We start from the raw sequence: 26,209 nt of genomic DNA on the forward strand, positions 1-26,209 counted from the left end.
TGTTTTCTTTGACTTAGGGGTTTCCTTGTTGCAAATGCTATATTTATGCTCTGGGTTTTTATTTACACCCTTTAACGGTGGTAAAAAGAAATACCGGATGTTTCTGGTGTTGTGGCGGACTCTACGAAATGTATGTAAATAAAATAGATCTAAAAACTTTTTAAAAATATCCATAAATTGCATAAAAATTAGATAAATTTGGATCTAGAAAATCTATTAGACTAGGATCTAGATCTAATAAGGTAGGATTCAAACCCTTTCGCCTATTCTGCTACTCTCTCTCTAAGTCTCTCACCCGCATTCAGCAGACCCTGACCTGACCCTCCCTCAGCAGAGGGCCTGAGAGGTAGTGTCAACTCGTCACTGAGACGCGAGACTGATTGTCACTGATTACTGATTGACTCACTCTCACTATAGATCTAGAGACTATCACATCACTGTAGACTTATTAAGACTGTACTACTAGTATACTACTACACTACTTGACTACTAGATTATGTAAAATATGTAGATAATACTAGTTACTAGATTGATTGGGTAACTAGATTGTAGATCTAGATAGTAAGATACTTCTAATACTACTCATAGTATAGTAACCAGATCTAGTACTACTACTACTAATGAGTACTACTACTACTAGTACTTACTACTATAACTAGATCTATATCTCTAGTACTAGAATCTAGTTACTGTCTAAGTTAGTACTAGACTTAGACTATCTCAGGTTACAATCTGGTAGTGTATTTTAGACAAATTGAGTGTGACTATTTCAATTTTAAAATAAAAATTTATTTGTGAATGTGTGTAACTAGCAGTGTAAGTAGGCTTAGACTTAGACGGCTTAGTAGTGTAAGTTAACTTTAATTTTAATATTTATATTTATAAATTTATCAATTAGATCTAGAATAATACATCTAACTAATTCTAGAGTAGATATAATATTTATATAGAAAAGTCTAGAATCTATAGAATATGATAAATAACACACAAACACAAAGATTCACACATCTAATTCTAATTCAATATATGATATTATATATTAAAAGTATTTTAATATGCCCCTTTCATATTCTCTGTCTATAGTATACCCCTAGTAGATTCTCTCTCTTTCTGACTTTCCCTAGACACTATTTCACTCTCACACATTTTCAGTGCAAAGTCATACTTTGCTAAGAAAAGTTTCAGACTCAACCCAACAGCAACCATGATTAGCCATTATGTCAACACAAAAGTCATGTGACAACAAAGAGGAGAATGGCATTGTCTTCCTATATTTCCATTGCTATATATATATTTATTATAGGCTTTTTGTTGAAACATTGTTATACTGTTATTTTCATAAACTTAATTAAAAGCTCTTTTTTTTAACGTTATGTATTTCATATTCCGCTAATTCCTGATACATTATGTAAATCGATAACATTAAGAATTGTTTTTTGTGTTGGATACATGATGTCCATTGATGTATTATTATGTTATTAAAAGTTCTATCATTTTTAAGAAATTCACTGATACTATATACAAAATGTTACATTAAAGTTTCAAAAATGCGTCATAGACGAAATAGATCTAGATCCATTTTATTACTTAGAAACCAAATTTAACAATGAAAGGGCGGGGTAAGACACATTTGGCCTGTGTAACTGTAAGAGTAGATCTAGATTTATATATATCCTTGACTATCAGATGTGTTATTTGTTCGCTAAACAATCAAGCCTATTATGCACAAGGAAAAACACATAGCAGTCCTTTCATCTTTTATAGCAACTAGTCGACATATCGACTACACACTAGACTAGGCCTAGAGCTATCTGCCCAATTCAATATATATTGGTCTGCAGTCCAACTTTAAGTGTTCTACTCAAGGTCAAGCTTGTTTACTTTTGGGCAGAGAGGAAGGGGGATGAAAGTGTTACTTTTTTTCTAGAATTGGTTACCCGAATGCTAAGAACTGTAAGTGTAGTCATAGTAGATCAAGAAATCTAGATCTCAGTTCGGCAGATTATAGGCCAACGCTTCGGTACCTTCTATCAAAGGTTTAACTATTTGTTTTAGTTGAAACTATATGCTTCCTAGCAGCTGAAATAAAAACATCTTTAGTAGATTTACACCTTTGCAACTTGTAAAAATATTGTGAATGCAGAATAGGATAGTACGACTTGCTATCTAGAATTTTTTAGATATATATATCCTAGCTGAGATTAAATCTCCAGATGTAAATATCATTTTAATAAGCTCTTACATTATTTGTTTTTCAACTTATTTTCTAAGAGACAACAGCTGTATAATGGAGCCTCCAAAGAGCTTAAAGGTGGTTAATCCATTTCGCAAAGGCCAAAATATTGGAAGGTAGTAAAACAAATTTTAGACTTTAAGTTACTTTGTTTATAAAATATGTAAAATTATATATGTTCATGGATGCTGTCACAATGAGCCTGTCTTTTGTTTTGACTTGAATTTGATGCATTTATTTGTTTGGAAATAAAGACTGTAGTAATAAAGAAGGAAGTAATATAAACTAGAATTTATGACAATTCTAAATGCAATGATTCAATATAATAAAAGTGTTCATCGAAAGCATTGAGTAACTATTAAAAGTAAAACCACAAGTGAATTGACTACACTTTAAAAAAAATATTTCTTCTCCTTTTAAATACCATTAGCCTTACTAACCATGGGTTTGCAACACACTTCAGTTGAGTCCAGACAAACAAAAGGCTTCACCAATTTAAAGAAGAGCATTAGGACTAAACAGTTCTAAATTTACCTAGAGTAGACTGCAGTTGTTATAGTTATTGTATCTTTGTTTCATTTAAAACAGTTATAGTTTGTAAATTTATGAATTCTATTATGTGCGTAAAAGTTTGTAAGCAACTTGCAGCATGTTTGTTAACAGCACTGAATATTATTTTTATTATTATCAAATTTAGACTACTTGAGATCTATTCTAAAAGTTTAAAACAATATAAATGAATACTTTTTTTTTATATTGTAAAATTACAGGAGAACAGGCCAAATTATAAGTAAGAAAAGACTAAAGAAAACTTCAGAAATGGACAGTTTTGATGAATATTTATCAGAATCTGGTTTGTATGTTTTTTTATCCCAAGCTTTTTTAAAAACTACACTCAGAAAATGTGTGATTTGTTTATTAAAAAAAATATATACAAATTCTGAGGGTGGTCTGAACAGTTTCCATCCTAACAATGAAACATGTAGTTTCATAATCTTCTTTATGTAATCTCCTTTTAGATCTTTGCACTTTTCTCATTAATGCTCCCAACTCTCCAACCCATCCAAGGAGTAGGCCTATTTAGCTGTAAGGATAGAGATTTTCATCTAAACAATTTTATAGATAAAGATGCTAAATACTATTGAGCCTAAATACCACCCTCGTATATAAGATGCTCTTTTATCTTCATTCCAATGCAAAGATTTTTTCAACTATTGGCTCAAAATTTGGATAGACTTCCAGCTCATTCAAGGCCATATATATGCATTTCCACGTTCAAAAACATTAAGAACTGTTAAAAAATCTTTTTTGTATTGTTTTGCTTTTAAGCTCATTTAAGATTGTTATGCTCTGACAATTACATTGTATATGTTAACAATATAGTTGAAATGATTTTTCTTATTGCTATTTCGAATTATTAGATAGTGGTCTTTTTTATTAAATAAAATGTAATTTTTTAAACATTTATTCTGACATTTTTCCTTACATTAGAAGATGATAGGAGCATGATTATGCCTAAGCAGATATTGCCAATTAAAGAGAATGTGCACCCAATCCCACAATTATCTGCTCAAGTAGCAAAGAACTCACCAGTAATTATTTTACAGAGCGAGACTCAGCCCCAAATTTCTTCTGCACATAAAGAAATACAGGTAATTAACCATATCTATTTGTGTTTACCCAATCATATTTAATTTACCACTAAATTTAACTCTTTCTCTCCTAATTGATGATACCATCGTTGATTTTATCCCATTCTGCAGCCTAATTGAGGATATTATGGTCAATGCTTAAAAAGTCAGTTATTTTGTTTTCTTTCCTCCCAAAAAGTTATTCATTTCTTATAATTTAATCTTGAATAGTTTCCCTTTGGAAAAAAATATAGATTTTTTTCATTCTCAATAGGTTTTTACCAAAAACTATTTTTTTAAAGTGTGAGGCTTTAAAAAAGGCTCTATTGTCTATATTAATTTTTCAAAGGGTAGTGACATGGGATAGTGACCTTGGATAATGATTTCAGGAAAATTAATTAAAATGTTTTATATTAAGTTTTGTGAAAATATGAATAACTTTCATAAAAAAATACTTTTAGTTCAAATAAAATTTGGATCATAAAATATTACCTAGATCTAGTCTATTTCTAGTTCTAAAGAGACTTATCCACAGTCTGAAAGTGTTTTTTTTTTTTTTTTAATTTCATTATCCACAATATACTTTTATTTTGATTTTATAAACATCAATTTGTTTATCTAATAGGCATGTGCATTCTCCTTTAATTCTTTACCAAATATAATATTTTCTGATATTAAGCAAAAAAGTTATTAAAGTTTAATCATAACAGGGTAGTGAAATATATATGAGCAAAATGAATAATTCCTTCGGACGTGGGGATGTGGGAAATAATTACTATGGAGAGTAAGAGTTAACATTTATATGGTAAAGTAAGTTTACCTCAGAAGTAAATGAAGCTTATATAATGTGCAAATGTCTTTTTGTATTGGACTGTAACTACAAATGAAGCTCTGTGTTTTGAAGATGACATGAGTAACATTTACTAAAGAATCCTTCTTGCCTTGTATTTGTTATGAAAACACATTGTTCAACATTAATCTTTTACTTGAAAATGTTTATATGGGTTTGTTTTTTTTTGTTACTATTTACAAGTTATGTGAATGTACTTATTTAATTTCTTCTGTCACACTGAAAAATAAATATTCATCTAAACAATATTTCAAATACACTCATTTGTTTTGAAACCCCCAACAAGACTTATATAGGAAATTTTTAAATGTGTTTAAGTTGTCTTGTATTTTTTCATTTCACATAATTTCTGTGGTAATGTATTTACAAATTAAAACTCAACTATATGACACTATCCTAAATTAGATAGCAAACTACATCCACTGAAGCATTTTAGTTATCAATAAGTAAACAATCCACAATTTGCTGGCGATTGTTTTCTTTTGATAAATATTTGAGTATAAAAACTAGGCTATATATAGATAATTATTTTTTGCTTTTTTTTAATTCTAATTTTTTTTGTTAACAGTCATCTCAAGTTTTTCTAAGAGCATTAAATCCTTATGCTGGAAATCCAAGATATGGAAGGTAATATCATTTACGTACTTGCATGAAAATTACTAGACGTCATATAAGAAGTATTAAGAACTCTAAAGATGAATCCAAAATGTAAATATTTTTTTTAAGGCGAACTGGCAAAGATCTGCTCGCTGGTAAAACTAAACTGTTAACAAAGGGCTTGGAAAATTTCAGTGACTTCTTCTCTGATAGTGGTAAGCTTAGAACTATAGTACAACCTTAGGTTATTGATAGTACTTTGGAAGTTCTAGTTATTTCATATCCTCAACTGAGTTTATGTTGGTGCCCATAAAAAAATAGAATTTTTAAAAATATGTTTAAATTTAATTATTATGTAAGACTTTTAGTAGTTTATAAATCCTGTTAAAATTGGTTAAACTTTTTTTTTTTTTGCCACAATAAAATTTCTGAGGGTTATCTTAATGATACATTAGCATTGAGCTAAATCTGTTCAATTTTTATTTGCAATCATCAAGTTCATCATATGTTTTTTTTTCTTTCTTTGTTTTTTTTTTACTTTTTTTTTTTTTTTTTTAAAGAGAATACAAAAAAAAAAACATTTTCATACAATATATTTATATCAAACATTAGTTAAAAATTAGTTTGATCAATTAATTTTTTTTTTCGAAATTTAGTTTAAAAGTTTGACAAACATTAAATGGTATGGTGAAATATGTTACATACTAAAAGTATAGAAATATTATGTCTTTTAAATATTCTTGTATGAAATTACAACATATCTTTTTTTAGACCCTTAAATCTATGTTTCTGTTTTCTCAGTTCATTTTTTTTGTTCATCTTTGTGAAATGTATTGAAAACAAGCTACTTAAATGGCCATGGCAGAGTGAATAGTAGTCTGGCATTATTAATATTAAACATAGATACCTAGATTTAGAAAAAAAAATGGGTAAAACAAAATGTAGCTAAAGCTCTAAACATTTCAATCATCTTATCTTTATTTATTTTTTTAGATATCAGTGTTTCGACTCTTGGTACCTCTCCAGGGACAAACACAGTGAGTTATTTAGGTTTAAATTTTATTACTAGTCAGTGAATAGTTCATATTTTATAGAGACACCATTTACACATTGAAATAGTGATTTAATTTCAAACTATACAACTTTTTTTTTTCCTCAAGCCAACAACTTCTGAAGATTCCACACCAAAAACATCCTTCAGTAACTCACTCCAGCATGCTGAGCCATGTCAGATCACTTCAGATGTCACAACCGCCAAGGATAATGATGAAGTTGTGACTCGAAAACTAGACTATGGCGCATCTCTCCAATCAACTAAGCCAGATTCAGATTCTGATGATCTTGTGTCAAGTGAAACTGATAATGGTGTAATGAAAAATGATAGTGAAGATAATTTGCTTAATTCAGTGGATCATGCTGACAGAGATAATAATTCACATAATGAACTTGGAAAATCTAACAATAATGACTCAACTATTGGAGCTAAAAAATCAATTAACAGAGCCAATGAGTCTACCACCATAGCCCAGAAATCTATCAGGGAAGTTAGTGTTCTAAGCATAAGAGCAAATGAATCATTTAGTAAAACCAATATAATAACTAGGAATGTTAATAGGTCTGTTGATGGGGCTAATAAATCAACCAATGGAATGGAAAAATCAACTATAGCTAATTTATCCATCTCTAATAAATCTGACATGGGATCTAATAGATCAACTAGGGAGGTGACAAAATCAATAAGTGAATCTAATAAATCAACCTTGGATGCTGAAAAATCCTTTAGTAAAGTTAATAAATCAATGACTGAAAAATCTATTGAAGTTAAAAAATCAGTGACAAATAAATTTCCCTGTGCTCCAGATAAATCAGATAGTGAGATTGTGGAATCGAGCACAAGTGCTAAAAAAGCTGCTAGTAAATCAATATTTAATAAATTTCTTCAAGGAGCAAATACTTCATCCATTGATATTGAACAACAAAGGAATACAAGGAAAAAATCTATGGAAACTAATAAATCAATAAATGGAACAGAAAAATCAGTGAATACAAGGAAAAAATCTATGGAAACTAATAAATCAATAAATGGAACAGAAAAATCAGTGAATACAAGGAAAAAATCTATGGAATCTAAAAAATCTTCCATTGAGACTGAAAATTCAATAGGTATAATTAAGGAATCAGTGACTAATGAATCTATTAATGGAGTTAATAAACCAACTCTTAAAGCTGATAAACCAAGTATTGGAGCTGAAGATATAAATTCAACAAATTTTCGTTTCAATAAATCTGTGACTGATATAAACAGTTTAAAGACATCTGAAAAAATAAATCATAATTCTTTATGGGAAGTTGATGGTGAGAACAATGTAAACTTAAGTTTATCCAAATCTCGGAATCACTCTAAGCAGAACAACTATCAATCTCAAAACACTGTCTTGAGATCAGGAAAGAAGTTAACTTCTAATGGCAGTACATCAGAAACTAATAGTTTTTCTGCTTCTAAAAATAATTTAATACTATCCGGTAACCACCAAAACAGGGACTTTTTAAATACCCAAAACAAATCCAAAGTTGACATCACAGCTGCTGGTTTATCTACAACTGAAACTGAATACAAAGAAATAGAAGAAATTACAGATAAAAAATATCCAGCCTCTACTTTAGGGAATATAATCAGTACACTCAATCCAAAACAGAGTAATACAAATTCTCCAAAGGATCAGAACAATGTATCTGAAAGATTGCAGAAATCTTCTGATAAGCAGAAGTCAACTTATTCTTTAACAAAGAAACAATTTGAGAGGCAGTCTGGTCAAGACGTTTTCAGACAACCAGTGGATGTAAATGTTCAAAACATAGTACAAGATCATGAAAAAAACAGTAATCAGGTAGGATATAATTTTCTATAGCTTGAATGATTTTTTTTATATTGGATTAAGTTGTTTGTTTTTTTGCCTTGTAAAAAAATTAATGAATATTAATTAATTCTCTTAGTCTAGAGCCTACAGCCAAGAAAATGTATCTAAACATGAAGACAGTAAAATTACTCTAAATTTTGGAGGTGATGTTAATGGATCAGTGTCTAAAATGGATAAAGCCTCTTCAAATCAGTTTTTCGGAATTAAAAAAAGGTAATTCATTTATTGCAGCACAAAATAAAAAATTTAACCCACCATAAATTTAATAAACATTTTAAGTTACTTCAAAAGTATCTTAATAATTATATATACGTACTACAATATATCAAAAGTAAGTTTGATATATATAATACTATATATAATACAAGCTTATTGTATGTAAGAAATAATATTTTTTCTCCTTTGACAACAAAGATTAACCTTTTCAACTGCTATTGTGGATGGTGGAGGCTCCATCAAAGAGAATAAAAAACACAATTCAAACATTTACATGTAAGTATAACAGTCTGAGAATAAAAAATTCTAACATTTACATGTTAAGTATATAAGTGTTTGTCCAAACTTAAACATTGAGTAAATAAATAATTAAAATCAAAATAATTTTATATTGTATAAATTAATTTCACTTTTTGAGCCAAGAAGGTCCATAGTTGAAAAAAAAATCAGTGGTGGTGTTCAATAATGCCACCAACTAAAAGTCCAATTACTTTCACATATGTTGTAAACTTTTTTTGGAGCATGGGCAGTCTCAAAATAATTTTATTTTCCGCTGTTCAATTCTGGGACTTACCATCAGATCCCATTTTTTTCATAGCATCTTCAACTGTTTTGAAATATATATGTTGAATCATTGGTGAACCACAAGTAATGTGCTGACAAGTTACCTCAGTTGCTCTGTTTTTTTACCATTCCAGTATAAGACCCACCCATTCTTGTTGTTTCTATTCTCTTGTTTGCCTGCATTTCGTCCATGTTAAAGAAAGTAATTTATCACCATACAAGTCCTAAAGACTTGCCATGCCACTGGTGGCATTTAATCCTTTTTTTTTTTTTTCAGGAATAATTTTAATGCAGATACTTCACAGGAAAAAGTTTCTACAAAGTCTCCAATAGTCAAATCCAAAGTTATAATGAACTCAACTGGCTTGGATGTAACTTTGGATCAGTCAGATGAGTTTCTAATTGTAGATGAACCAATCATTGTTGTGAACAGAAAGAATATGGAAACCCAAAATGTTAATAAGAGGCAGAAAGGCAAGAAGAAAAATCACACTGCAACAGCTGATAAGCTCATTTCTCTACAATCTGAGAAAATTGACAACCTTTCTGTAGCAGATATAACTTCAGAGAAGAAAACAAGATCAGTATTATCAATGAAACCAGTCAAGAGGAAGCTGGATATCACTAGTTTTCCTGAAGTGAAGCAACATGAAAAAGAAAGTGAGAATCAAAATGTATCAGTCTCAATGCCTGTTGAGGTTCCTCAGAAAAAGTTTAAAATTAATAAGACAACTGACCTGCCTAACAAAAGTTGTAGGAATGTCAATGAAGATACTGATAAACAAGCGCAAAGTAAAACTAGAAACAAGAGCTTGAATGTCTCTAAACCAGATAATGAAAATATGTTTTCATTGAATGAATATGTTGATGTACTAAATCAGTCAGACTTCTCTGAAATGGAATCTCCAAGCAAACCAAAATTTGAATCAGATAGAGAAACTTTAAATGAAAGCAGCAGAAAAATGTCTCTGGTAAACAAAGTTATATTGTGTGACAATGTTAATAATAATGACAATCATAATGTAAACAGTAGTTTGATTAAAAATAGTGTTGAGCCTGATTCATCCTGTTCACAGTCTAAAAAAAAGAAAGTGATAAAAACGCATCCACGCCAAATTAAGAAGCCCACAAGACGAGGTCCAAAAGTCTCTAAAAGTAAAAAAAACAAACATTTAAAAGCAAGAAAAGTACTATCAAATACAAGGAAAGGACAAAGAAAAGCTATCCAAAAAGCAAAATCTTTTGATGAAAATGAAATGAAATTTATGGAAAAAGTTACAATTCAAAATGACCACAAAGTTACAAGTGATGATTTACATGCTCTAAATATTTCTGAAGAGATCCATGTACTTCCTCATGATGTCCTATCTGATCAGGAGATGGATATAAAATTGCCAGATTGTCCACAAATCAACAACTCTAGAGCTAAAAACAAGACTTTAGATGAAACAAATAAACTTACTTTAAGTTTCAAACAACCAAAAGTAGTCAATAAAAAGAAACATCTCATGGAAGAAAACTCCGTCAGTAATAATGAAGCAGAAGGAACATTAACTTTGATACAGAATAGCTCAATTTTAGTCTCACCATCTGTTCAAGGTGCAATTGATCTTAATACTTGCAACTCAAAAAAGAGTCGCGGTAGAAAGAAATCTGTGAAAAAATGCTCTGCTTCATCCCAAGCACTCGAAGACAAAGATGTATTATGTAAGTCTATTAAAGAAAAAAGTTATATAAATAAATCCAACAACAAAAAAAATTTCATACAAGTATTTATGAAATTGTAAGAAGAACGTTATATTGTTGTTTTCAATCTTGAACTGCTTATGTGTTTAAGAAAACTTTATATTTTTCAAAATTAACTAAATAAAATAAAATATTAATAAATGAAATGTGTTAAAGATATTTCTAAATATTTTTCTTGAAAACATATGATCAAGATAAAGCAAAAAAATATTAACTATTAAAAAATTTTTACTATTAGCTACACCTGTTCATCTGAACCTTTTATCTGCACTACCTCAAGTCACCCCAAAAAGTGGTATCTCATTTCGACCATCTCAGCAATTTACCACCCTGCTTCAAGAAAATGTAGACTATGCTCAAATGAATGGTAAAAATTGTTTGTATTTTAGTGTAGTGTACTGTGCATAAAAAGTATAAAGGGAAAATGGTTTGTATAACATTACATTAAAATAGTAGTGACTAACAGTTTAGCTATCAGATAATTTGTGTGTGTGTTTCCACTTAACATATTAATATCCACCACTAAATGTGATAAACGGAAGATGTCTCTTATTTTTAGAAAATGATATTCTCAGGCCTTTAAATAGTCTAAAAAATTTGAAAATACTAAATAATACCTTAATTCTGTGATCTCAAATAGTATTTCACTTTAATAGTACATATAGCATAGGCTTCTACTGTCCATTTTTGCACTTTTCATTGTAAACAATTTTCTTTCTTGTTTTCTGCTTTATCTAAATTTCTAGTTCAGTGCATTTTGTAACTTGTATCATCAAATGAAATGCCCTTTCTAACCTGGTCAAAAGGTGTTTGAAAATGCTGAAGATGAAAATCATTGTATTAACAGATTCGCTAGCAGTGCTTGACACCACTCCATGCCACAGAAAAACACCAGCAGTCCTGACATCCTGCCTTCGAGACTCCAGTGTAATCAGGCCTAGACGGAAGGGTAGGAGAGTAAGGATCAGCCAAATTATTGACCAACAAGAGGTGTCCCCTAGGTCTTCAAGTAAGTTCAAGTCATGTCATAAAAGTGTGATGTGCCTGACATCAGTTGAAGGAAAGTAAAGGTGGTTGGTCTTTGTGCTGGCATCCTCGTTAACTGTTGGCCATAGAAACAAATGACATTTAGATCATCTGCTCCCTACTTCATAAGGTCTGAAAGGGGTAGCCTATTTTTAATTTACTTATTCTTATCTTATACTTTTATTATCTCATGACCATCCAAGCTTTACTAGAGTTAAAACATTTTTAAACATGTCCACTGTGAAGGGTACCAGGTATATGTTTCTTTGATGCTGGCTTGAAGATAATTGAAAAATAAAACACTCAAGTTTTTATAATAAACTTTTTTTAACTATCAGCATTTCTATAACAATAATTAAAAATAAGCTAATATTTAACTCTTGCTTAGTAAAGTACAAGGCGTCTTACTCCCTGCATTAAAAAAAAATATAATACCTAACAACCAGTTACTAATAATCTGTATTTTTAAAAGCCAAATCCCTAACACACTCATCCATTACTAATTCTCCCACTTGAGATGGGTGAAAAAGTATGAAATTTCAACTGATTATTACTAACCATGTATGTGTGTGGGGCAACTAATAACTTTTCCTGATTGAAGTATTTTAAAATCTTTATTTCATTTATTTATTCATCCCAGTACTTTTTCATAAAGCTGAAAAACTAACGTTTAATAGCACAAAATGATATTTATTGAATAACACTCATTGGCGCTAATTTTGCATGTTTGTTTTTCTGGGCTCGCATTGAGATCCTAAAAGCATTAGTTTTGGGACATCTTGCAATTGGATATATAGTGATCACTTGGGTAACAAACAAATCAAAGGTCGTAGTCTGTGGGTAAAACTAGTGAGCTTATTTGTTTATATAATCAGCAGCCTACTTGAACATTAATACATTCTTACAAACTTCTAAAAACTTACAGTCCTCACCCAGTTTTAACAATTGTTATATCTACTTCTAATTAATATTAATATATGTAGCAATGAAACATTATTCCCTGACACTTTCCTTTCTGACAAGTTTTTCATTAAAAATCAAATGGAAAAAAAACAACCAACTCTTCTGCAACCTTGTTAACACAAAATTACCATTTTTTAAAAAGAATTTATAAATATCTTTTTAAGTTCATATTTTTATCTATTTTTTAGACAACACTGCAAACAGCACCAAGATATCTGATTCTGGCCTACTATCAATGTCGTCTAGCCCTGTACATTATGCAGAGATAACAAATGAAGACATCCCAACCTCTCATGCACCCAAGATTATCTTGCCTGACTTGTCACACAAGATAGGTACTGTATCTTCATTTTAATCAGCAATATAAGGTCATTTTCAAATGCAATATTTTTATTTTAAGGTGTATGTTTCTTCAATAAAATTACAAAAGACATTTTGAAATACATTCACTTTTACTATCTTGATTTTCTTTTTAAGACACTGTAATTGAAAATGAACCTTGATTTCTCTGCTATCCCTAGTGTGGTAATCACTAATCTTTGTTATTCCCATTTTTTTTTGCTTTTTCTTGCCCATCCTTCTGTTTATCATTGTTGGTAATGCCAAATGATTTTATTTAACATCAGTCTGTTTTATTATCTAACTAATGGGCCTACATTCTTTTAATTGTGTCCATCCATTTAATCACAGAAAATATTTGTACACACATAGTTTGATTTCTTTTTCTTTTTTTTTTCAAAGTAGATGAATCTAATGCATCAAAGTATAGCCATTAATTTCATTTGGTTTGTATATGCATTTAAATATTAATAGTATTTTCAGTATTCTCAGCTACCAAAGCTCAAGCGATACAACACTTGGAACTACTATAGAAAAAATGATTTTATAAAATTTTGTTTCATCAATTTTATGTTTAACTCTTTTTCAATTTGTTTGACAAACAGTACGACCAGAACCACCACCATGCCCAGGTTTACGGAGATCAAAACGAACAAGAGTTCTACGTTTGAACCGTGATAGGGGTGAAGGGATCATATATAGACGAGACAGTGCAGGTATGCTATAAAGTGTCAAACTAAATAAGGATTAATTAGTTAATTGAAGTGTATATCCATTCAGAAGAATAACATTTTATTTTTCTATCTAGGCTTTGGTCTGGTAGTGGATGGCATAAAGCCAAGTGTTGGAGAGGCTAAAGTCAAAGCCCTGGAAGACGAGCGCAGAAAAAGAAGACTTCGTAAAAGATGTAATTGATAAAGTTTTAATCATAATTGTCTTCTTCTCTCATCATTAGCACTAGCAATCAATATTTAATTATTCAAGTCTTTTTAATAAAGTGTAAAAGTACTTTAACAGAACAAAAAAAATATATAATTAATTGTTTTAAATTTTCTGCATTTGAATTTCAGTGCAGTCTGTGACAGTTCCATCCAAGTCTAAAAGACGTCTTTCAACACATATACCATTAGATCAGGATGTTACCATGTCCTCAGAATATCCTATTTTAAACCCAGAAACTGGAACAGAAGTTTTAGTTGGTATGTAAGATCTATATTACCATTTCTTGTTTTGTTATTCTATGAAAATAATTAATTTGCTTGCTAACTACTTCTACATTTTAAGATATAATTATATATTATTCTCATTAGTATTTCTATTTAGTTAGCTAGGGTTGACATTTAAAAAATATTTTAAAATTTTACAAAGATTCTTACTCAGTTAACAAATCATAGTAACAGCAAAACATAACTTACAATAATTTCTATGGAGAAAAAAAACAACTGACAGTTTGAAATGGTCATTCTTTTATTTCTTCATGACCTTGCTTACATAAATGATAGCATATTGATGAATGGTTTCCTTATCCTGTTATATGTTCCTGTAATAGCGATTATTTGCCAATCATTTAAATACATAAACCAAGCTTTCATTGAGTTGAAAATTTAAACTTTTTTTTTTTAATTCATATTTCATAATTCCTTTTTCAGATTGTGTGGCTAGGAACTCCTCCATCACTTGGTTTGGCCCTGACCTGACCCCAGTCTCAGATACAGATTCACTAGCTGTTGGTTTGTTAGTGCAGCAACCCAGTGTGACCAGTGGAGAGTTGCAGTTAAGGCCCTTAGCTGAAAAGCCTTTGGGACTAGCTATACATTCATTGGTTTGTTCCATTTTATTCTAATTTTTATTCCATTGCGCTTCTTTCTTTTTCAACTTGTGGAAACCTGTGTGCTCAATTATGTTACAGTGCTAACCTTCATTACATCATTATTATTATTATTATTTAAATCTCATTCTTCATTTACCTTAGAATCTGCATTTTTTTTTACATTTGTTTTTTATACTAGTAACTACAATTCATTACTATTGATAAATTCTTTTTCAGGTTTATTTTGTTTATTTCGGTAAAATAGCTGTGACAATCAACAGAGCCACAACTGTAGTAGAAATAGGAGACAGTTTTATAGTTCCAAGAGGTAATTATTTTTGTCAACTTTTCTTTCAGTACCAATCTTGATTTATTTTTTTTACCTTATTGTCTGTTTAGTTATAACTGAAAAAAAAGTAATTTTATATGTGTATAATATACGTCTATATTTTTTTTTTTACATTTTTAGGGAATTATTACTCAGTTAAAAATGTGAGACGAGATATTGCTAAACTATTTTTTGTGGACTTGAATGACACATGTGAGAGAGCAGACAGTAAACAGGATCAGTCATCATCTTTATCATCATGATCTACTCTCAGTTCTATTTTGCTGAATGTGCTAGTTATCTTTAATATCATTTTAACTACTTATTGTGATGGGAGGAATTTTATTATTTGTTAAAATGTCAGTGCATTAAACTGATTTGATTTTTATTGTTAAAATAACAATGAACTTAAGTCTTTAAAGATAAAGGGAAAATGCAGATTTACTTATTTTGCCTCATCCAACCAGGCAAAACTATTGTTTTCTGGGATACGTTTAAATTCTTTTTTTTTTTTGTTCTTCTGCAGTAGCTTTCCTTTTGGTTGTAAATGTTGTCCTTAGGCCTGTTAAATGGTTCTCCAGCATCTTTTTAGAAACCATTTACTGCCACATGTTCTCCTCTAGCCAATAAGGGAAAGCCAACTTCTTAGTTGGACTTGCATTGGGGAGGAAGAAACCTTTTTTCAGACATTCTGCCTTCCATAAAAGACAGCTTATGGCATATGGTGATCGCCAATGTCTCTTCCATTGTATGCCCATTATGCAATGCAGGTACCTATGCTGCAGGTGCTCAAGAAGCTTTAGTTGCTTGTAGAACAAATTAAACAAACAAACAAAAAAAAAGACTGCCTATTGCAATCTGTTCTTTTTAGGCTTATTATATTTGTATTATGAGTATTGAGCCTAATATATTGTATACATTACTGTAAATAACGTATATTTGTATAAATTAAATTATGTTTGTATATTCTTTGATAGGAGGAATAAACTATAGATAAATTTTAGTGCAATACTTTCTTTAGTTGTTTCCTTAAAAGAACAAAGAAATCAACCAACTCATCATTCTAATTAGTTTAACTGTTTATTCTCATGTGTAAGGCCACATTTATATAACATTGTAATATGCAGTGCATACAATGTGCCACAACTTCCTATCAAAAATAATTGAATATGCTGACTTATGTTGTCGTCTATTTTGTTTCTAAAACATGACAATGTATTCATGTATAGTTGTAAAGGTAACAGCTTTTTTGTTTTATATCTAGGATGATCACAATTTAATAATATAATAAAAGCAATTGTATCTGAACATTCAACATTTATATACATGCATTTTCACATGAGATGAAACTACATCCTGAGATATTCATGTTTCAGTCTGTCCTATGAGAAATAACAAAATAATGTAAAACGACTACTTATAGACTTGTGGTGAATGTGATTGACTACATAGCAAGTGCTTTACTTGTTTCTTTTCTCTTTGTAAAGTGTGCATAAACATATTAATCATACCAATGCTCTTTGCATCCAATCAGTGCTGAATTTAAATGTATAGAGTTTGAATGTAAATATGTTCCAATAACATAGTAACAATTGTATAGATTAAAAGAACTAATAAATGGAATGTGAGCTATGTAACTATCAAGTTAATATACAGACTTATAAGCCATGTTCAAAGTTCAGCTTACCAAATAAGTATGGTAGTTACATTTTTTCAAATTGCTATAACATTATAACTGCTAGCATATGGCATTTAAACAAGTATATTTGTGTTACATTAATTATTTAAAATGTTAAACTACAAGAAAGTGTTGAACAAATTTGAAGTTTACAGTGAGCATTGTTTTTACCTGAATACAAAAAACGTCACTATAAATGTTTAATATGAGAGCAACCATTTGTGGTATACAAATACATCTTTAAGGCTGTTCTGCTATATTTAATATCTATTCAAAGATAAGCATAAAATATTTCACAGTGTTTCAACACTATTCTAGAATTCATTACTTTAATTGTTTATAAAGATGCATGTACAGACAAAACAAAGTGCTGAAAATCTCAGCTTGTTAACAAATGATTATTGAAATAAAATTACCCTGTCAGCAGACCTACCATACCATAAGTTTAATGTATGTTCTAGGTATGAAATGAATTTAAAATATATTTAGAGTTTATATGCTGTGCGCATCATTAAGTCAAAGTAAGCATCGTTGTCAATAGAGGCGCTCACTCCAGCATAATAGTTTTCAAACTCTTCTTTTGTTATCTGTTAAAAAAAGAAAAAGGTTTGAATGTAACATGTTAGTGATGATCTGTGCCACTAATGAAAAAAAATATTTTTTAAGACAATATAATTATAATATTTATTTATGAATTTAAAAAAGTTAGTCTAATAAAATGTTATCTATTTACTAAGTAGTAAGTTATTTCAATAGGTTTCCATCACATCTGTGAATGGAAAACCTGACTAATGTATGAAATAAACTCTTACCTTCATCAATGTGGATATTCTGAACTTTTGTCTACTATTGTTTTTAACTACATTAGTCTCAAATGTAATAAATAACTATATAAATGTACATGTGTGTGTCTCTTTTATATCTAAAACTCAGATAATTCAATCCTTATATATCTGAACTGTTTAAATCTGATTTTAAAATGGAAGACTTCTAATCATGATTATCTAGTAAGTAAAGGTCAATTGGTTTTCTTCACATTGTTACTATCTACCTAGCATAGCATAACATGCTATTTGAAATCCTCCTGACAACTTTAAAAAACATTTCAATCATAATTAGAATAGTATAATGCATTTTAAAAAGATAAGGGATAATATAAAATTGTAACTTCAATGTATATTTCCAACATTATGTTCAAGTCTTTAGGAAACCATTCCAGAAAAAAATGGGTACTTGCTAGTAATTGAATATATGTATATTTGGATGTCAAGTTACAGAATTTGACTAACATTCTATAGATTTTATTGAAGTGGTAGATTTATAATGTAAACAGTTAATTTCACACTGATAATCAACCTCACTCCCCTTTTTTTTTCAGCAATAATTAATAACAAAAGTGTTACTATTTCAGTAATGCAATTACATTTATTGATATGTAATAAAATTCTTCAGGTGTAAAAAAAAAAAAAAGCAATTTTTCAACATGACATAAAAAATATAATTCATTTAAAAAAAAAAGTGTCTGCTGTACACAGCTCTCAAGCTACACCTGCAGCCTAGAAGAATACATTTGAAAAAAATACTATTATCTAAACTACTTTACAGTAATGTAAGAGAAAAAGCATGCTGCTAAAAATGTATTTAAAAAAAACAACAATCCTCACATTTTATTTTTAATTTTTTTTTCTGATTCAATATGTCCAAACAATTTTATAATTTACTAATAGTACTAGTTCTGTCATTAACAGTAAAAAGAATTTTTTTTTTAAATTGTGGAGTTGAAAAAATGTAGGTAATTTGCTTCTTATATTTATTTGTTTTGAAAGGCATTGTTTTTGTTTTTGCAATAAATCTTCAGTATAATCCCTCAACAGTGTCATCAACATTTCACTTTAAATTGAATTGAAAAATAAACACTACAGTAACTACAGTACATAGCAATTGAAAACAAAAACAATTAATATTTTAACAGGAAGATTAAAACATAAGTTGTTTTCCCATTGAAACTTGATTGCATCTAGTATACCTGACTGATTCAAACATGTAGGACACTATCAGCCCATGAAACGAATGTCTTGAGCATCTAATCCTCTAATTGTGATAGTTCTTGAAGTTTCAAAAGAAATACTTGTTTAAATGACTTTTCTATAACTAAGACATTCATGTTCTTTGTAACATTACAAAGCATAATCTATAAAGTAAAAACAGTAAAGTTTCCCTTTCAGACCTTGTGATCTCTAGGGCAGATGATGTAAAAACATACATAAGTAAAACTTTTTTGATTTTCTTGTGGGGCTTACAGTAATTTGTTTGTAAATCATAATTCTAAATAGTTTCAAATGAATTACTTTCATTCTCTACAAATGATTTATTAGTAGCCTAGCATGTAAGGGTGTGTCAGTGTGTATATATAAAAATATGTAATATAAATGTAGCTATAACTTCCATGCAGTTCGCATCATAAGATCAAAATATGCATCATTATCAATAGATGCGCTCACTCCTGTGTAGTAATTCTCAAATTCTTCTTGTGTAATCTGTGAATAACATAGTTAGTGCTACAACATCAAAACAAAAATATCAAGCTACCCAAGCTGACAAACTAAACAAAATGCACTAAATTTAACAAAAAACATAAAGCAATCTGATAAAATAATCTAAGTGATCTATGAAGATTCTGCAAGGTAGCTCGCTAAGTCATGCCAACTAATTTTCTAACATAAACCACAGTGAACCATCCTATTTAATTTCATTTCTTTATTTACAATGAAGAATCAAGTTTACACCAAATCCTTGATAAAACATTTTTTTAAACAAATCAGTTTGCTGTGTTATTTTTGTTTCATTCACAGTTAAACTATTCCTTATTTTAAAAAAAAAACTTATAATTTTCCTGACTCTATTATTTTTGTTACATAAATATTATTGCATGGCCAATTGCAATGTTCCTGATTGTTTATTATAGTTTAGCGTAGCTGCTAATATTCATTCCACATTACTATTATTTCAATTTTTTTTTACATTTGTTTCTCCATTTGTTATATGTTTAAGAACAAGACAACAATTCATAAGCAATACTTGCTGAAATGTATCTAAGCGACAACAATTCATAAGCAATACTTGCTGAAATGTATCTAACTCGAGGCTTACAGCTAATTTATGTACAGGGAAGAAAAAGCTCTAAATAAGTGATGAGATATTCTATTGGTGACATTTGGCAACATGATTTGATTTTAAAACTAAGATCTACAACATATGAGTGTATGTCTTTACCTGGCCCTAAATGATGCATCAAAAGAATGTGTATGTTATTACTATTGACAAAATGTAAAAAAAAGAAACCTGCGACAGGCCTATTAAGTTGAATGCTAAATTAGTATTTGAACATGTCCAGCATGTCCAGTAAGAATGTGTTAAAACATACATCCTGCTTTTTATCTGTATGTGATCACATTCGTTAAATCTAATTTACATCTACTAAGTAGTAAAGTTAAATTTAAGATTCAAACTTCTGCATGCATGCATTTAAATGGATGTTTTTTTTTATTAATAAAATAGAGTTTTATTCATGTATTCAATATGTAAACACAATTTCATGTATTTTTCCCTCACAAATATTGTGTTTGCTGTAGATGAATGGGGGGGGGGGGGGAGATTACACACAATATATACATTATTTACCAAGGATGTACTATGAAATGATTATATTACGCACACTGAAAACAAAACAAAGTTAACAATTTAAACTTCAATCTTGCCTCTTGAAGCAATTTTAAAAGAGACTAACTATGCTGCAGCATTTACAATATAAAAAAAAAAATTCAAAAAGAAAGTAAACTAAACAAATGGTCAAAACATGCAGTAAGATATATTTTGTGAAAGAAACTTACCTTTCCATCTTTGTCATCACTGTCAAAAGAATCAAGAAATTGTCTTAAAACTTGATCTTCTGTCCACTCCCCACTCAAGTATTTGGGGTGCTTGCTGGCACTATAAACACCTTTTAAGTCTTCAATGGTGACAACCCCATCTCCAGTTTTGTCTAATTTTCTAAAAGCTTGATATATAAGGTTCCGTCGGTTCTGTGACATGGCAGGCTAATAAACAAATTTATCAGTAATTATTTATAATGCTTTTTTTTTATTTAAAAAAAAAAGAAAGAAACTGTCAAATACCTTTACAATAGCGGCAAAAAATGGGTGCAGTTTTAATCTTATCTTATTGTACTTTGATTATGAATCTGATATTATAAAAGTACCATTAGCTCAAGTTTGGATACATGAAAAATTGATCTGTAACTATTGGTGTTAGAAATGTCCAAAAAATTATTAATATTAAAAAAAAGTATTCCCATATCCTAGTTTTGTAGGCAAAATTAACATATAATGTTGTTTCAGGTTTTCTCCAATTTTATTAAGAGAGCAACAATTATTTCTTTCCAGGCCTTAGGAAGTAAAATGAAGTGTGATTTTTCAACAAAGCAGATCTAGAAGCCCACCAGTAAAACCAAAATGTCACCAAGCCATGAGGATGAAAGGCAATCTTGTAACAATTGAAGATATATTAATAACTTTTAGACCTTGCCATCTATGTCACTAATCAGTACTTCAGCTGTACATGAGTAGGATAGATGAATAGTAAAGACTTGTGTATATTGCATACATTTGAAAGTCCTTATTGATAAAAGCAGCAAGAAAATTAAATTAAACCTAGGAATAGTCAGTGGCAATGTTCAAAGCACAAAATTTCTATGGCATCATCTCAACTGTCAAGCACCACAAAAGAACACGTTTTCATCACTAAAATGCAAAGTAGAGTAAATGAATCAATTAAACTTTTGTAAAGATAAAATGCTGGGACATATTTATAAAGTCATTTGAGATTGATTGTCCACCATTTTATATTGCTTAATGCTATCATCCAGTTCCCTATATTGCATGTAAACTTGTCATCTGATAGCAGACCAATCTTTATGAAATCTCGCTGTCACTCCTTCCAAGATGAAGAATTTTTAGGACTGTCATTTAAAAATGGTCAGAAAATGGTATGATTCAATCCTCAATATGAACTCAAGTCACAACCAATGAACTGCGCAAAAAGCTTAGAATTTGAGTCCAAATGAAAAGAGATTTACTTATTTTATTTTATGCCATGAAGAGATGTAATGGAGAAAAAAAAATGCAATATGCCTATCACCAAATACCAAATTCAACAAGGGGAAAGAAATATACATCATTTGAAGCATGTGAAAAACATTAATACTTTCTTCAGAATACCTTTCAGTGTCAGTAACGGTGTAGTCATGTTTTATTGAAATAATTGTATTGAACTAATAAAACCTTTTCCAATAAAATGGTAGTAGCTGTAATGAACTAAGTTGAATTAAGAGACTTTTACCCAATAAAGTGGTAGACAAACATTTTCACCCTGGGTCCAAAAAAAAGTTTCCACACATCATCACAAAAATTGTTTAATCTGATGGATCTGTTTGCATCATAATTAAATTTTGAGATTCTGGATAGCTTGGTGTTATGGGATGAATATTGTCAGTAGTTTTGACATCATTGCTCTAATGCATAACATTTGAATGAACCAAAACATGAACCAGTAACACACAGTAAACAAAAAGGTGAGAATCATCACAAAACTAATACAAATAAGATAAGAAATAATGACACTAAGGCATGCTCAAATGGCACTCATAGTCCACAAATATCAGAGTTCATTAATATAATAGTAGCTTACTTTTTTACCCCCCCCCCCCCCCCCGCAACATTAGGCCTTTTAAAATAAAGATTAGCATTGTTAACTATTTATGTGAAGTCTATTTTATATCTTTGAAGTATTAAAATAACAGAAAAGAATTAAACTGTATTACTTAATAAATGCAGAAAAAAGGATGACAATATTGTCTTTTTAACATTCTGAAATGTTGCTGCTTTAATAAAAGAATTTCATTTTAGTTCATATTTCTTTTACTAAACAATCAGCTCTTAATTAAAGAATTATAATCTAGTAATTAAAATGAGAAGCTGAAAACTAAGCTTTAGTTGCTTACTGTTTTAAGATGTAATGTAAAAAATGCCATTGTTATTTGTTAAGTTGTTGTCCTCAAGTACTGTAAATTTTGTATCTAAAAAAAGCCATCTGGTTAGATGCTGCAATTTAGTTTAGTTTTTTTTTCCCATTAGCAGATCTATAGTTTTTAATAATGTTCAAAAATCAGAGATCTGCTTTAAAAGTCAACTTACTCACAATTTAGGATTTTTTTTCTGTTAAAGTGTAATATATATTATATATATATATATATATATATATATATATATATATATATATATATATATATATATATATATATATATATAAAAGATACTTACCCTTAGTCTTATTAAAAATTCATCAAAATCAATAGTTCCACTACCATCCTTATCAAATATTTTAAAAAGTTCATCTATTTGGGCATTGCTAAATTCAACAAGTCCATAATCATGTAGACCTTTTGCAAATTCTTTTTTGTCTAAACTTCTGTTTTCATCATCATCCATTATTTTGAAGGTTCTTTTAAGAGAAAGGAAAAACAAATATTAAAAATACCTTAACCTTATTTCAATTTTTTTTCATATCAACATTTTATTTTATAATAAAATTATATCTTCTATTAATGGGGATGATGTATTTAGAAACATTAAGATTTATAAGAATACATAATGCTACTAAATACTGCAGCTAAGATAGTTGGATTAGAAATCAGCAAAATTACTCAATGGTTTTCACAATAGCTTTCAAACTTGAAAGTCACATTCATTCTATAACATGAGTTTGTATGTATCATTCAAAACGAGGGAACAGGTTCCAAAAGAAATAAATCCATTCATCTCAATCTGGGAATATTAAGTGTCAAGTAAAATTAACAATGTCAAGAATAACAGGAAATGTCCCATTTTGAAAAATTGCTTGTCTGGTCGTATACAATAGCTTTATAATTGGGATACAGAATTTTGGAAAGTTTTATTTATAAAATGACATACTTTGATTCAAATGATAGGCCCTATAGCTTAATATATGAGTCTCTGTGACCTTCAGTTTTCATACTGGTCACCTCAAAAGCTGCACAGAATAGCTTAGTTTCAACCTTATTTATACATGACAATTTAACTGTTTTTCAAAAGAAGCCTACAATTTATGAACTTGTCTGCTTATAGATCTAGTATTAGTTAACTTGAACCATATAATAAATTTGTCTAAGATATTTTTATATAGATTTTTTTATAAAGTTTTTATTTAAGACATGATCATTGTGTTGACTTTAAATGTAGTAGCTATAGTAATGTGTTACTGTAATCATTTTCATAGTAAATACAGTTTAATTGATTAAGCCAATTAAGGTGTCTAAAAATTGGTGATATAATGCTTTAAAACATAAAATCTAACTCAGTACTGAATGATGTAGTTGCAAAACATGCTGACACATGTATGTCAAGTTAAAGTTAAACATCTTCACTTATCTTATCTTATATAATACAGACGTTACTTCAAAAAAGAAGATGATTACATCCTACGCAGTTGAGAGGCTAAGTGCGCTTGAACTTAGCTTGGCTTGGCTACCTATGAAGGGGGCTCGAGGTTCGACACCTGACTTGGGCAGTTACTGAGCACTTAAAGGCAGCATGGAAAAACCGTCTCCTAGTTACCCCCTCTTCTCTCTTAATGTTTTCTTGAGTTGAGGGGTCCCAAACAGAGAATGCATATTCTATTATTGGCCTAACCAAGGTTAAGTAACATTTTATTTATGTTCTTATTTGATTTATAGAAATTTCTTTTAATAACACTTATAATATGAACTTAAAGCAATACCTTGCTAAGCCTTTTATCCCACTGGCACCTCTTGCTAAGCAAGCTAATCTGAGCCTTTCTACTGGATCTGTTGTAGTCTGAAGGGCTTTTTTGCATTTCATCTGAAGTTCAGCCTGACCCCTTTTGGTTGCGGCCATAATTACTTTCTTAAATATAGACAAGCATTAATACTATGTTAGTATGATGAGTATCCTGTGTAAACTAAAAATTAGATTTACATAATCATACTTAATGTTATTTCTAATCGAGGTCTATACTAGACTGGCTCAACAGTTTATTAAAATACTAAAAATTGTTGTCATTTTCAAAGCTAAACTAGTAACTAGTGTAAATGTAATTTAGATCTAGTACTTCACTAAGATCTACATAATAAGTCATAAGATTAGAATTATTAATAATAATATTAATAATTAGAAGTCAAGTCAGTCAAAATGACTCAAAAGATACTAAAAAGAAAATAAAACACCTACTTAGCTCTTAATTTAAAAAAAAAAAAACTATTGTGTTCAATATTCGAGAAACTAAATTCCAGTGCTCTTTTATGAAGAAAAGATATAGATCTAGATCGAGATAAATAAAGCAAGCTAAGACTTGAATGAAACACTATTTATCGATCCACATGGAACTACAAGAACAATCAATGTTTTTTAAATGTCACCATGGTAACAAGGGAGAAATCATTGTTATTTTTTTTAAAAGGTGAGGGCTAGAATTACCAAGTTGTGGGCCTTCCTTCAGAAATGAAGATTATTACGTCCTTTCCTAAATCTAAGGGGCGGCGGGCTGAGTTCGAACTTGAGACCATCGCGTTAAAAATAGTCTGAAGTCTATATGTTATATAATTGATATACCCCCCACTTTTTTTTTGTAGCCGGGGGGGGGGGGGGGCAGCTAGAATTTAGTGACTGATATTTTGCTTGATTTTGTTTAATTTAGGTGAGATTTTAATATTAAACCATCACTTGCCCCAGCACAGCCAAGGTGTGTTTGAGTTTAAAACCACTTACCAGGGGTTTTGCAGTTAAATAACCCTATTCTATAAAACAATACAAAAGAAATGCAAACGACAATCCCCAAATTCCAAGAACACAGCTATATGGAAGATTTTCGATAAACCCCCTCTTCAATATCAAAAAAGCAAATACTAGCGTATAGCCAAAGGGGTTTTGAGTTTAAAACTCCCTTCAGCGGGGTTTGAAGCTAAAAAAAAAATATCTCTTCAATATAAAAAAAAAAGCAAATTACGCACTCAAAATTCTATGAGGGTTTTCAGTTTAAAAAAAAAAAAAAAAAAAACAACCAGCCAGCTGGTGTTATACAGTCTGAATTAGTGTTATAAATTGCTCAGACCGAAATTGTTAGACATTGACCAAAATGCTCCTCTGGTCCAAAAAAAAAAATGGATTTACTGGTATGACAGAATTTTCAGTCGTCCATCGAGGATAGAAGAAAATAA

The 26,209-nt window shown here is 29.7% G+C and overlaps 2 protein-coding genes across 3 annotated transcripts; one reads left to right on the forward strand and one right to left on the reverse strand.

Annotated features, from left to right (window-relative positions):
• Nucleotides 1-81: 81 nt before the first annotated feature.
• LOC106063575 (putative mediator of RNA polymerase II transcription subunit 26) lies at nucleotides 82-16,063 on the forward strand. The gene is made up of 20 exons (XM_013221976.2): nucleotides 82-130; nucleotides 2,272-2,349; nucleotides 3,004-3,086; nucleotides 3,725-3,885; nucleotides 5,283-5,341; nucleotides 5,441-5,526; nucleotides 6,305-6,348; nucleotides 6,472-8,199; nucleotides 8,306-8,442; nucleotides 8,644-8,721; nucleotides 9,287-10,716; nucleotides 10,994-11,122; nucleotides 11,603-11,764; nucleotides 12,933-13,079; nucleotides 13,689-13,799; nucleotides 13,892-13,990; nucleotides 14,154-14,282; nucleotides 14,733-14,905; nucleotides 15,131-15,221; nucleotides 15,363-16,063. The coding sequence occupies exons 2-20, from the start codon at nucleotides 2,288-2,290 to the stop codon at nucleotides 15,482-15,484; spliced, it is 5,031 nt and encodes a 1,676-aa protein (XP_013077430.2). The 5' UTR covers nucleotides 82-130; nucleotides 2,272-2,287; the 3' UTR covers nucleotides 15,485-16,063.
• Nucleotides 16,064-16,282: 219 nt separating this feature from the next.
• Nucleotides 16,283-25,382, reverse strand: LOC106063578 (calcyphosin-like protein). Of its 2 annotated transcripts, none has more exons than XM_013221985.2 (5): nucleotides 25,224-25,382; nucleotides 24,754-24,899; nucleotides 23,277-23,457; nucleotides 20,790-20,996; nucleotides 16,283-17,486 (listed from the first exon to the last, which is right to left on the reverse strand). In XM_013221985.2, the coding sequence occupies exons 2-5, from the start codon at nucleotides 24,888-24,890 to the stop codon at nucleotides 17,385-17,387; spliced, it is 627 nt and encodes a 208-aa protein (XP_013077439.1). In that variant the 5' UTR covers nucleotides 24,891-24,899; nucleotides 25,224-25,382; the 3' UTR covers nucleotides 16,283-17,384. The 2 variants fall into 2 exon arrangements, with proteins under 2 accessions (XP_013077439.1, XP_013077437.1); XM_013221983.2 differs by lacking the exon at nucleotides 16,283-17,486 and adding an exon at nucleotides 18,565-19,436.
• Nucleotides 25,383-26,209: the final 827 nt, after the last annotated feature.

This window comes from Biomphalaria glabrata, chromosome 5, assembly GCF_947242115.1.
Source record: "Biomphalaria glabrata chromosome 5, xgBioGlab47.1, whole genome shotgun sequence".
In the NCBI taxonomy this organism is placed as follows: domain Eukaryota; kingdom Metazoa; phylum Mollusca; class Gastropoda; family Planorbidae; genus Biomphalaria; species Biomphalaria glabrata.